Below are 14,723 nucleotides of genomic sequence, written 5' to 3'. Positions count from 1 at the left end.
GGTCATTGTTATTATGGAGTCTTGCACTTACTGTAGTTGTTCGAACACTAAGCAATAAGCAAAATTGAGTCGAAGCAGTGGAACTTTAGACAGTATGATTACTGACAGTGCTTTAGTGTGTCAGTCTGAGAAACCACTCAGACTTATCTACTGAATGAAGATAAACTCAGAAACTAATTGTGTTAAATGGACATGGGATTGGCAAACAACTTTCCGAGAAAGAGATAAATCTGCTCCAAATTGACGTACATTAGTTCTTTTGTGGCTACAGTAGTGCTTTTAGTGACCTTTTAAGCCAGGAACTCTTTTACTGGACCATAAGAACTTAAGAAGAACATGCCTGAAGTTATTAAAAGAGCATTCACTGCAGGGATTAATCACATATTACAAATTAATATCTAAATAGTTTGGACAGTGAGATCATTAGTTTCATGTTTTCTCATCAAACTCAACATTCTTTAATATATCCATTTAAAAATCCAGCATAAACTCAAACACCAAGCTCACACCTGAGCTGAGAATCAAAGCCACAAGACTGGTGCTTTTCAACAGACTTCGTCACCACTGTGCTATTCTTCCACACATTTTATAGAAGAAAAAGAACTTAAATGGCCTGCAAAGAATCCTGACCTCAACCCTAATGAACGCCTTTGGGATGAACTGGAACAACAACTTCACACCAGACCTCATTGGTGCAAGGGATTAGAGCTTGACCTCACTAATGTTTATAGGGATGAATGAGCCACAGTCCAGAACCTAGTGGAAAGCCTTCCCCAAAGAGTGAAGGCTGCTATAGCAGTAAAGGGAGACCAAATTAATGAATAATGAGATGCTTAAGAGACAGGTGTCAACATACTTTTGGATAAAGAATGTATTTCATAACAGGTGTTTTAAAATATTCAGCACATTTTAAGTATTTGGCAGACACCCTTATCCAGAGTGACTTGCATTTTACCTCATGTTTATACAACTGAACAAGTGAGGGTTAAGGGCCTTGTTCAGGGGCCCAGCAGAGGGGACCTGGGATTTGATCTCACAAGCTTCCAATTGGTAGTCCAATGCCTGAACCACTAAGCTACCACACCCCCAAAAGCAAGATCAGTAGAAGGAAACAGACTAAAGCCAGCTTAAAACCAGTAACATACACTATTAAGGAGCATTGCTCTATCTAGAGTGTTGCAGAAGCGTAACTGCTTAAATGCTGCATCTCCCAAGATATCATAAATCACCTTTTGCATATTTGTATAGATCATTTAACAATTTAATGAAATTCAATAAAATGTTTTTTTGTCCATCATGCAGAACTGTCTTTCTACAACATCAACCTGTACAGTGACTCATTAAAGATACTGGGATAACAAAACATAATCCTTTACGATCTTTAGCTTGATACTTGGTGTACAGAAATGCCATTCTACTCCAGCATGGCTGAGAGAAAAGGTCCTCCTCCCTTCATCAGTCTCTCCTCATTAAAATTCAGCCCTTGGGTTTTGATTAATGTCATGTCATGTTGCATTGCTCCAGCTCCACACTTGATTGCGTTAATAATTGTCCTAAGCAGAAATTTCGCACTCATATTTATATGCAATGATGAGGTAGAGGATTCGATCCATGATGGTTTTTTTAACAGCAAATAAGATATCATTATATTTGTGTGTGTGTGTGTGTGTGTGTGTGTGTGTGTGTGTGTACTGTACAAGCACAATGCTATCTCAAGCATTGTTCCCCTTCTTCAAGCATAGCCTACAGCTTTTTTTTTCATTCTTTTAAAGCATCTGAATGAATCTCATGTGTTCCAGCTGACTCCTCAAACTCGGCGCTTATTGGAGTGCAGCTGTTTTGCCAGAGAGATAATTACATTTGAGACATGCTTTGAAACTTAGTGAAAGATTAAACCTTTTCCATTAATCGCTGTGAGAGTACAAAGTCTTCTCTCTCTCTCTTTCTATCTCTCTCTCTCGATGTCTCTTACATCTTTGCAACTGTATACAGTAGACGTTAAATACTGTTACGTTCCATTCTAAATTCAGTAATAGTAGTCAGTAAAGTACCACTTTACTGTGCAAGTTACACCACAATATGTGGTATAACTTGCTTAATGTTTTGAGGCAAACTCTAATTGGATTTTTCAGGTAAAATCTAATTGTTACACATAGTTTTTAGAGGCAGACACAAAATGACTACTCTGAATATAGTCAAAATGCAGTTATGAGTTTACCATAAACCAAATATTTTTAAACCTTTTCCTAGACTTTTTCTTTAAAACATTTCTTGAAATTGTCTTGTTCTACTGGCAGATATTTTTGCTAATTTTAAGCATTTATTGCTAGAAAGAAGTCAAATTATCTACATATAGAGTAATAACTACTAAGAAAATATAAAGCTTACAATGAGTAAAAATTTGAAATATATCTAATAATCATATATATATATTTTTTGTGATCTAATAATAGTAATTAGAAAATATTTATTGTTCCAATATAAAACGGGACAATCTGAAATTCCTGGCTCAATTTGATTGTAATACATAAAATATCTTCACAAGGCTAGATGGTTGTTAACTAAAGTATGCTCAAGGGTAGAGTCTAGACTAAAGTAAAGATGGGTTTAGATTTCAGCTTGGGTTAAGCCTGTGGGTAAATAGTTAATTATTTTTTTTACTTTGTAGGCCAAATTTTCTTTGCAGTTCTTACCCTGTGCTTTGGCTCATAGTCATTTTGTTACAGATTCCTCCCAACACATATTGCTTAGATTTGACTCCTTCTAAGTTGTCTATGATTCTAACCAGCTTTCCAGTTACTCCTGTGATGCTACCAACAGCATGCTTTGGTTTCCACCAGACATTATGCTTTGGCCTTTATAACATAAGACCACAAAATCTTTTTCCAACAGCTTTCAGATTTGCTAACATTGTCTTTCCCAGAAGTGGCTTCCATCCTTCTGGCTAGTCTCCCATAGAGGCTGATTCTGTACAGAGCTTCCGCTATTTCAGCCAATGAGCCATCTGTAATACCTTCAGTGTCTTAGCTGGACTCTCAGATGCTACTCTGACAAATGTTCTTCTTCACAGTGCTTCAAAGAATGCTTGATGCTTTTCATATGTTTTAATAACATTCTTCATCTTTATTCATTTGAAAAATGAAGCTTCATGGGCAGTTCCTTGGTCCTCATGAAAGCAGGACTGATCTGATCTGCAATGTAGCTGAAAATATTTATTTGTTCCAATATAAAACGGGACAATCTGAAATTTAAAGTGAACATAGGACACTATATTTATCATCCAGGTGTTAAACTGTGTCTAACATATTTAGTGTGAATGCTCAAGAAAATTCAATCACAAGCCTGATTATATATTTAAATTGTGCAGCTTTAATTCTTCAGATAAGATTTCCTTACGTTACCTTTAAGCGTTAAGTATACACATTTAAACAGGGTTGAATACTTTTCAATTCTGCCTTACACCTTTTTAATCATTCTGAGAACACCTAAATATATTTTTCTATTTTATATCTTTAAAGAATTACTTTGAAATGACCAGAAGGCAAAGATAATTTGATTTAAACACACTTAAATTTGATGTTCCAATACACCAAAAACAGAAATACTCGCTGGAGTAATTACTTTCTAGAAGCACTGTAAATCAACACCATATTTGCTTCCTGTATGTCTGACTTCCTAATCATGGAAGCATTAGTTGATGAGCACAGACTGAGGGAGAAATATAATAATAAAAAAATGTGTGAGAGAGAGAGAGAGAGAGAGAGAGAGAGAGAGAGAGAGAGAGAAAGAGAAAGAGAGAGAATAGTGCTCTCCAATGAGTGCTAGGCTCTTCTTAGGCTAAATGGGATAATCTTTATGCCAAAGTGCAAAGCTTATTAAGGAAGACGAAAGCTGAAATATTTTATTAACATATCCTACATCTGTCTCCACTAGCAGCTATATACTGTAGCCTGTCAAATCTTCCAGGTAATATTTGATTCTACCTGATCCCAAGCTAGTGCTGAGAGAAGAGTCAAGTTCTGAGGTTTGAAAAAGATGCTGTCATGTATTCATTAGAAATGTATTTACTACAAATTTTGAAAAGCTATGAAAAAGAGTACACACAGTGTAGACTGGTATGTGTTTAGGCTGGATGTGAGTGCGTTTCTGTTACCTGTACAGGCTTCTTGCGAGATCCTTCGTTGTTCTCAGCTTCCTCGTGTTCCTTGCTGCCCTGAGGCAGGTTGGAATAGTTGGCAAGGCTACTAAGTAGAGACGATACCATAGGACTAGTGTCCATCTCCTCCTAAAGCACGCACATACACACACACAGTAGCAACAGCTTCAGTTATAATAGCGATAGTGGCATAAACATTAATAATTTGTTAAATTGTATACAATTATAGAATTGAGCTATTTAGTGTGGTTTCACCGTGTAAGAAATGAGTACCAAGTAAGGAACACACACTCACTCATCCATAAAGAAGCTGTGTATCTTCCAAACATCACACACACTCATTTTGTCTTACAGTACAGTTTCTCTCTTAGGTTATTTTGAACTATAAATTGAATGATGCCTGCTATCTGTTGACTAGTATCTGTTGGACTAGCCATTTTAAAAATAAGCAGATCAGAGTCTAAAGTTAAGCCATAGTCTAAACTTAGGCTTTATGTCAAGTTTATGCTAAACTTGACACTAAATATGAAACAGGTCTAAATTTAAGCTTGGATTAGGTTTCAGCCTGCATTAAGCCTGTGGTTTTAGGCCTGTGTGTTACTGGGTTTAGATTTTCTTTGTAGGCTAAATTTCCTTTGTAGTTTTTGCTTTGGTTTATAGCCATGTTTTAGCAGATTCTGTTTGAACAGTTATTGCTTATATTAGACTCCTTCTAAATTGCATATGATGCGAGCCAGCTTTTTTGTCTTTAGTTCAAGCCAACAAACATAAAATTTACATTAAAGTTATTTCTCATTTAATTAAATCGAACATGAAATTGGATGATGCCTGCTATCTATTTACTTCTCATATCTCCTCCAAAGGCATTTTGAAAATAATGAGATAAATGTAAAAAATTGGATGTAATCAAAACAATCTTTGGGTTCATTACCCCAGGTCATTGAATTTCTTGTTACTGCTGATGACATGTTTTGAATGCAACAGTGGGGTGGTTAGCAATGAATGAATTCAATCAGCCGTTGTAGACATTAAATATAAGGATCATTGCATAGTGGTATGTCTATAATATCCACGTTTGCATACCTCGAACAGTGCCATGTTTTTCCTATCATACTGTTGGCCTTTCTCTGGATCACTGCTGTTGATGAAAGGACTGCTCTCCTTGGGATTCCCATCTCCTGAAAATGAGAAGAATAATTACACGATACAGCAAAAACAAATAACAAACTAAGATACATACAGCATCATCATACATGCAATCAAAATAGATAGATAGATAGATAGATAGATAGATAGATAGATAGATAGATAGATAGATAGATAGATAGATAGATAGATAGATAGATAGATAGATGAATAAAAATGCTGAGCTATGTATCAAAGTATTGGAAATGGGCTACAGGTTACGACCCAGTCCAGGTTCGGGCTGCATAGCTTGAGGCACAGGTTATGTATAGAAGGTCCAGGTTATGTATATTACAGAACAGAATATGTATATGATGCCCCATGTAAATACATATTGTGCTAATACTGTTATCCCCTGTACTGCTAGTAAACCATTTGGAGTCTGGACTTGCTCCAGGGCTATTTATAGAACTGGCTGACATCCTTCTAGTTGGTGACAGAGACTTCTCTACACACTCACACACAGGAGAAGGTTGATAACAAGGCTACTACAGTCCCATACACAAATACACCCAGAAAAGCACTTGTGACCCAATTCGGGGAGCGACATCATACAAGCATCGTATTAGCACTCTCATGCTCGTGGGGATCTGCTGGTGTGGGAAAAGAGGTGGAAAATACAGTTCAATATTTCATGTCTCACAAGTTATGCAGTCTGACATAGTGTACTACATACATGACTCCACTGTAGAGCAGAAGCTGATCATTTCTAAATAATTGTCTGCTTTTTAGAGTCACATGCGGAAGCACAGTACCTTACATTTGGTAGAAGAATCGATTTTAACGTTCTGTTATTTAAGTATTTTATTCAATCCTTCAATCATCATAACAGATTTTATATCAGACTTGTAGCGATGAAATTATAAGCAAACTTAAATCATATTCCTAACGCAATAGTGAAAATCTAAAACTTATGTTTTAAAACACATCTTCTTGCAAAGTTGCCACATGTCCGACATTTCCTTCACTCTTTTCTTGTTGCTTTCATAGTTTTCAACAGGTTTATTTTCCTCCGACTCCCAGAACCCAGAAGTACTGTAGGCTTCAGCACGATGTGAGGATTAAAAAGACATCAAACACATTCTATATAAACCATAATCCAGCACAAAGCAATGTAAAGGAAGGAATGGAGCTGTAATCTTTCATTATTGTGCAGGTTAAGCGTTTCAGTTTACACTACACATTGTCTGGGAAATCATTCATCCAATGAAGCTTAATTTCTTTGCTTTCATTCCATGAGTCAGCTAATATATGCAAATTGTCTGATTATTACAAACACACATTACCACAATATACTTTACATTCAAATGAACAAAATAGGTTTAGTGTATGTGTGAAGCTACTTTTCATGTCCAATGTAAATAACTGTGGGTTTTTGGGGCCGGTGGCTGTTGGTGCAGATTGTAAACACAATCCAGAGTGGCCAGTGAAGTGGCTCTTAAAAGTCTGTGAAGTTTTGAGATGATTTATTCAAGGGTTTTGTCCCAAACCATGTTTGCTCAGAGACAATTTTAGCCCATGTCAAATGTAGTTGTTGATGCAGAGTGTAAATTGCATAAATTGGGGGTTTCAGCTTATATACCACAAGCAAATAATCAATGTCAGAAAACCATTATTAGGTAAACGAAAAGTTTAGTATTCAGCAGGCATTACTGACAAATAACGATTATCCATTAATCAATGAGAATTTGGCATTTAACCCTGGGGCATTGAACGCTTGTGTCTTTAAATGACTGTAGCATCTTGAATTAATAATAAACCCGTTCCTACTAGATCCTTTTAGAAAGCTAGAAGTGTTAATCATGCAGTGTTCATACTGTGTTCATTCTGAAAATTCCAACAAGAAGTGCACTTCAGGTTCCAGATGACGCACCTTTATTCAACTGAAAAAAAGCCATTAGTGTTCCTTTTTAAACAATGGCACATTTAATGGTAGAGTACATAGATCGTTGTGTGAATTATGACATTTGGGATGCAGCTCCCAACAGCAGCCATCTTTGTATTCACACCGGCCACTTTAATAGGAACAACTGGTCATTCATGCAGTTGTCATGGATATAGGTGGATGTAGGTACAGGCCAAGAGCTTCAATTACGGTCTACTTCAAACATCAGAATCGGAAAGAAATGGCATGTCATTGACATTAAGCATGAAATATTTTTGTCAAACAGGACAGTTTGAGAATTTTAGAAATGACTTTTTTTTCTCAGCCTATAGAGTTAACACAAAATGGTGCAAAAAACAAAACAAACATCCAGTGAGCAGCAGTTCTGCAAGCAGGAACACCATAATTATTACAGCGATAAGAGGAGAATGCCCAGACTTGTTTGAGGCTACAGAAAGACAAATAATCTAAAGAATCTGAGGCTACAGTGGGCACAATGTTATTCAAAATGAACAGAATTACATCAATGTGTAGCTGTACAGCTATTCCTAATAAACCGCATTTTTTTGTATATATACACTTAGCCAATGTGAGCACTTATAGAAGAAAGACAAAAGAAACAGTCTGGCAAACAATATTTCTTTCCATGCAGGAAAAAGAAGCCCAACTTTCTGTCTGCATTCCAGGAAACTAATCCAGTAGTCTGTCATTCGTACTAACATGTGCTGTCAAAATATTATTTATATTCATTCATTCTGTCTGCATCCATGCTTGAAAAAGCACACAAACATATGCTTGATGTGGCTACAATATCCCTCGGGCTGCTAAAATGTGGTTTCTTGCAGTTCCTAACTAGCATGTACAGTACTGTACAGACCGAGAGGCAGAGCTTCAGTTATAAAATGACACAACTAATCCCTGTGTAGTCATTTGTCTTTCCATGATTAGATGTGTTGAGCATTAAGCCACATTCAACCACAGATGCTTTGCATAATGGTCAGTTATCTCTGTTTAGATTGAGAAATGTCAATACCAATTAATGACACATTTGGTCAGTAGTTTGTGGAACAATTGGTGTTGTCTGAGTTTTCTTCTTCTTCTGGTTTTGTGTTTTCGTAGATATTGTGCGTGAGATACTAGAGCAATAATTGATAAACATTTCCTCCAGTTTCCTCTGTGTTGTGAGGCACTTTAAAAAGACAGATTCAGGTCTTAGAGGAAGACGTGTTAGCCTTCGTCCTCTCCAAGTTGATAGCTGTTGTGTGATGAGGAGAGCTGTGAACCGAGGAGAAAGAGAAAATTGGAAAAATAAATAAATAAATAAAGAAAGAAAGAAAGAAAGAAAGAAAGAAAGAAAGAAAGAAAGAAAGAAAGAAAGAAAGAAAGAAAGAAAAAAAGAAAGAAACAAATAAACAATTCACCATCTAGGTGAAGTGAATCGTGGCATTTATTCCTAAAAGATTCTCAGTTATTACTCTAGGAATTTATTTTTATCTTTCTAAACGCATAAACATAAAACAGCTTGACAGAACAGTTTGAATCTTTATCCCCTTTTCTGTGTTTGTGGTTGTTTCCTTTAAAGGGAGCTACTGATGAGATGCTTTATAGACTATATTAATTAATGACTATTTGATTCCAGGATGTTAATTAAGGAAATAAATTTTTTTGAAAAGTGACAAACCATGACTATTTTCTTTTAAACACAGTGTACAGATACAGACTGCGTGATATGGCTGGTTGCATGTGATTGACAGGAGCCTCCGGAGTGCTTCAGCACTTCCTGTCATTCTGTCACAGTGCAATGGGCTGAAAAGGAAAAGATGGAGCTCCATTCAACCCATCAGGATTATTTCGCTTGTGCCTTCTGTTTAAAATGGAGTATCGCCACTCATACCTTCACCACTCCACCACCAAGCTACTGATCTGAGCTAAATAACACAGCTATTTTTTATTTATTGCAGAGGAAAACGTATACATTTTTTCAGACATGTTATTGGACATTGCAAAGCTTTGCACTCTAATCAAATAGTCTGAGTCTACAAATCTTTCCCCATTAGTAATAAAGTATTGTGGCTGTGTATTGGGATTCAAATTCTTCTTCTTCCACACACTTCAATCCTTGGTATGTCGATTACATATTGACTATTTGTCAGCCTTAAACGAATAATGCCTGAGGTGAAATTGGGCAATGTAATGAATTTAATGTATTATTTCAACATGCTTACTATGTATGTAGAAAAGGGTTTAACTTAAACGTAAACAAGAAAATTAAGTGACATAATATCCTACATTACTTACTAGTATTTTATCTTTTTCCCTATCAAATAAAGTCGTTAATTTTGCATGACCATTTTCCAGCCTCCCAGAATTAAACTGACTGTTTTCTTACTGCGTCTTATACTGCTTTGTGTAGATGACCTCTGATCTGAATGGATGGTCTCCTTATTGTCTAGATCTTGTCATAACTGTAAAATGATCAAATTCATTAGTACAATTTGAACAATTTGTTTTTATAAAGCTGCCTCAAAATCAGTGTTCATAGTAAATAGTAATAAACAGATAGTGGGTCTTCTTTCATATCCAGTGTAACTGAAATCAAGTCACTAGTCAGTTACACCTTCGGCTGAACCACTAGTTCACATTATCACTATCACTTGGTTTGCTTAGAGATACATCAGCAGTTAAAACTAAAACAACCTGCATTGATCAAAAACAAAACCGCCAACGTTGACTCTGAACACCAGTCTGAACATCGCCTACAAACATCAATGACTTACGGCAGAACAAGCAATCACAGTAAGATTGGACTCTCCTACAGCCACAGCACACAACCACAATCACACCACACCGCAGATCTATAAACGTATCTAAATTCCACACATGCATGCACACAAACTACACGAAGGTCTTGAAGACAATGTTCTTAGTATTGAAATTAATATTACTGCTGTGAAGTAATGGTGGGGCTGTAAAGTAACTGGGCATAGTAACTGGGTGAAGCTGTTTTCATAGCCCATTTTCCATAAATCAACATTACAGATGAAGCAGGGAGTAATACATTTTCAAAGTGAACATGTTTACAATCTACTCCATATTAAGTTCTTTCATTTCATAGAACTGAGGACATTTCAGGTTCTTTAAAGTGATATCATACATCCCATATCATAGTCTCATTTTGTGGAGGCTTAGGGCTCTTTGCAGTCTGGATGCTCAAAGCGGTTTTCAAACCTGTAGGTGATTTAACAGACCATTGAGCTGTCAAACTGACAGAAAAGAAAATGTGAACCCTGGAGATGAGGTAAGGTAAAGTATTTTTGGAGATGAGCCATAAAAAAACATTCACTTGAACACTAAAGAAATGTGCTGTTGGTGTTGCAGCAGGCTGTGAGGTTGAATACAGGTTTGGAGATTCCTGTTGATGTCTTTAATTTCTTTCACTGGCTTGACCTGAGGATGGCCAGAGAACAATAAAAGGACTGCGGGATGGAAGGAGACACAGCAAAAGCATTTTGTGTTCCTGTTAGGTTACTTTGACTTGTGATGATGAATGGGAACATTACACAATGTGTGGTATGTGTAGGGGAGCGTGTGCCAACTTTAATTTTATTTTCTCTTACACCCCACTAAGCTCCACAGCTGGGCTCCCTGACAGCATATTATTTGTGGAAATCCAATAAATAAATAAGAGCCAGTAAGGCCACCACTTGTCATTTGCTCCTGTCTACCTCCTAGCCATCGCTGAACGGTTTAATGATCTCGAGCACTATCCCCGGACTGACACTTGAACAAGGATGAGAACTGAAATGCAGGTGAATTAGAGCAATATCAGCTTCTTATTACCTGCACACTGCAGCTGTAACCACACTGATCCACTGAAGGATTCCCTGCTCTGAACGATTTACAAATCCTTTAAAAAGCCAAAAAATGTAACAAAAAACCTCATAAAAAAAAAAGAGATGCTGTTTTCCATTATTAATACATAACACACGAAAGGTTTCGTAAGCACAGAAAAAGCAGATGTTCTTCTCCAGACATAGATTTACAGTAAACTTGAAATCTTTTATTCCGTCAGAGAAATAACAGCTATATTATGAAGACGGTTCAGGTGTGTTTAGGTGTGAACTACAATTAAAGAGCATTTTAGATTATTCTTATAGGTTGTGCAGAGGAACGAAATATAAAGTTAAATGTAGAATAGTGAGTAGAGAAGAAATCCTCAAGCTGCTAGAAAAACAATCTGTTAAGCTGTAAACCAAAGTGAGACCAATTAATACAAATATTCACAAGGGTTTTTCACACTGCGCTTTACTCAGAGATGTCATTGATCTAAAATACGCTTTTAACTCTGGTTAGAGGAACTTTTAACAGCTACAGTACAGACCAAAAGTTTGGACACACCTTCTCATTCAAAGAGTTTTCTTTATTTTCATGACTATGAAAATTGTAGATTCACACTGAAGGCATCAAAACTATGAATTAACACATGTGGAATTATATACGTACATAACAAAAAAGTGTGAAACAACTGAAAATATGTCATATTCTAGGTTCTACAAAGTAGCCACCTTTTGATTTGATTACTGCTTTGCACACTCTTGGCATTCTCTTGATGAGCTTCAAGAGGTAGTCACCTGAAATGGTCTTCCAACAGTCTTGAAGGAGTTCCCAGAGATGCTTAGCACTTGTTGGCCCTTTTGCCTTCACTCTGCGGTCCAGCTCACCCCAAACCATCTCGAATGGGTTCAGGTCCGGGGACTGTGGAGGCCGGGTTATCTGGTGCAGCACCCCATCACTCTTCTTCATGGTCAAATAGCCCTTACACAGCCTGGAGGTGTGTTTGGGGTCATTGTCCTGTTGAAAAGGTGGTGTGTCCAAACTTTTAAGGTGTGTCCAAACCTTTGGTCTGTACTGTATGTGACAAACTTAAAAGGCTAAAAAAAAAAAAAGATTAGAAAGCTTTAGCAGAAAACAATACCAGCTCAGAAGCAGAATGACAGACCTTTCGTTTTTTTTCTCACTGATGCTAAAGCTTGGGACAAACTGTTATTTCTATTTAATGTGTCAAGTCAAGTCAAGTCAAAGTTTATTTATAAAGCACTTTTTTTTTAAAACAACAAGTGCTTGTCAAAGTGCTGTACATACAAAAAGGAAACATGTTCATTAAACAGACAAACAGTCAGCACCATAAAAGAAAAACACTTAAGACATAATAAAACAATAAAAGAAAGCAGCTCTCACATGGCATCGAACACCAGACTTTAAAAATAAGTTTTTAGGCCAGATTTGAAGACTGTTTGATGTAGAGAGCCAAACTGTTCCAGAGCTTCAGCGCAGCTCCTGCAAAGGCTCGGTCCCCCCTGCTCTTCAGTTTTACTCTTGGAGCAGCTAAAAGCAAATGCTCATCAGACCTTAGTGCTCTTGACGGAGCGTACAGATGAATCAAATCTGATAAATAACTTGGCGCTGAACCATTAAGAGATTTAAAAACAAGCATCAAAATTTTAAAATGAATCCTATAATGGACAGGTAGCAATGTGATGGCTCAAGCGGTTAAGGTTCGGGGCTGTTAATCGGAGGATTAGTGATCAAGCCCCAGCACTGCCAAGCTGCCTCTGTTGGGCCCTTGAGCAAGGCCCTTTACACTTACTGCTCCAGGGGTGCTGTATCATTGCTGACCCTGTGCTCTGACCCCAACCTCCAACGTTGGGATATGTGAAGAAAGCATTTCACTGTGCCGTAATGTATATGTGACAAAAATAAAAAATCAGCTTTATTCACCAAGTGTGAATAGACACACAACATAAAGGTCTCTATCTATGCACACACTGTTACATTTCTGATTTGGTGTGTTAACATGTTTAGCACCGTTTAGCAATACAGAGTTGATGTTACAAATGCTTTTGGGGCAGTGTTTTATAACCACTGTGAAATGTTCCTCCACTTGGGGTTAAAATCAAGGTTTAGAACAGCAATAACCCAAGTTTAAGAGCAGTTAAAAAAGCACTATGGAGACCTGAGTTAAAAACTCATCAAATAAGCTAATAAATTAGGAACATCGGCCTAAGACACAACCTATTCCTAAAACTTTTTTCTTTCCTCACATTATGTTTTGTATGTGGCTCTTAATCTATAATAGTAAAAGTCATGTATTGTTTGCATGTAGCTTTATTTGTCAGATATCCTGAACACAGTGTACTTGTGTAGCTATATGGATACAGTTAACCTGCAGCTAGGTCTTATCATGGTGCAATCATGCTGTCATGGCAGTCAAACTGTGATGAAACAGTTTATTTTGCCACACACTCAAGTGAGATTGTTGGGAGGAACTGCCACCAGTGGAACTGCATCACAAAGGTACAGTAAGGGCACAAGGGTCATTTAATCTAAACAGCAAATATGTAAAAGTGCATATTAGGGTGTACTGTGCATCTTTTAAATATACAGTTTTTAATTCAACTTATTATTTTTTATATTTCTACCTCATCAGTCATCAAGTAATAGTAGTAATATTCTACAAGCACTTTGAGAAATACATTGTTGGGACTGCAGTTGGACCAGTGACTTATTTTGATGGGCCCTACTTTGGACAGTTAGGTTCTGTCTGTTCTAGTCTGTGAATGTGTTTGGAGTGATGGGGAAGTTCTTAATTCCTGTTAGAGTCTGTCTAATATGAGGAGACAGCTTCCCTCAGCTGTACATGATGTAACTGGACAGGCAAAAGGTGGCCTGTGGGTGAGCAAACACACTCAAATACACTCTCTCTTTCTCTCTCTCTCTCACACACACACACACACACACACACACACACACACACACACACACACACACACACACACACACACACATACACTCACACACACAAACACACTCATATATACTCACACACAAACACACACTCATATATACTCACACACACAAACACACTCATATATACTCACACACACAAACACACACACATACACTCACACACACAAACACACACTCATATATACTCACACACAAACACACACTTATATGCACACACACTCATATATACTGTACACACACACACACACACACACACACACACACACACACACACACACACACACACACACACACACACACACACACACTCATATACACTCACACAAACACATTTATATACAGTCACCCCCACACACAAACTCTCATACGCACTCATATACACTCAGATACACACACACTCACACACTCACATACACACGCATATACACATACACACAAACTCATAGACTCATGCACACATACATAAATACACTCACACACACATATATCATCTCCATCAAACATTATGAATCATATAGAATTTTTCAAGTATATCTAAAAATCCATAAAAAAGACAGGTCAGTGCTGGTCAATAGTTAATCTATCAGTTTACTTTATTTCCTATAATGACTGCAACTTAAATCTTTAAATTAGTAGTGTACAACAACATAACTATTTATTTGACCAACAGTATAAATGCAACTCTAATTT

General features: G+C 37.0%; 1 protein-coding gene across 2 annotated transcripts in view; it reads right to left on the bottom strand.

Annotated features, from left to right (window-relative positions):
- slc12a5a (solute carrier family 12 member 5a) overlaps positions 1 to 14,723 on the bottom strand; it is a 144,600-nt gene that overhangs the window by 40,465 nt on the left and 89,412 nt on the right. For both annotated transcript variants that reach the window (XM_047814200.1, XM_047814201.1), the window contains exons 2-3: positions 5,240 to 5,334; positions 4,154 to 4,285 (exon numbers count right to left, since the gene is read on the bottom strand). In XM_047814200.1, coding sequence (XP_047670156.1) covers positions 4,154 to 4,285; positions 5,240 to 5,334 — 227 coding nt within the window. The remainder of the gene's footprint in view (positions 1 to 4,153; positions 4,286 to 5,239; positions 5,335 to 14,723) is intronic.

The sequence above is a fragment of the Tachysurus fulvidraco genome, chromosome 5 (assembly GCF_022655615.1).
Source record: "Tachysurus fulvidraco isolate hzauxx_2018 chromosome 5, HZAU_PFXX_2.0, whole genome shotgun sequence".
Taxonomy (NCBI): Eukaryota; Metazoa; Chordata; class Actinopteri; order Siluriformes; family Bagridae; genus Tachysurus; species Tachysurus fulvidraco.
Note: the sequence above shows the minus strand (reverse complement) of the source record. Positions and strands in the feature narration are given on the sequence as shown.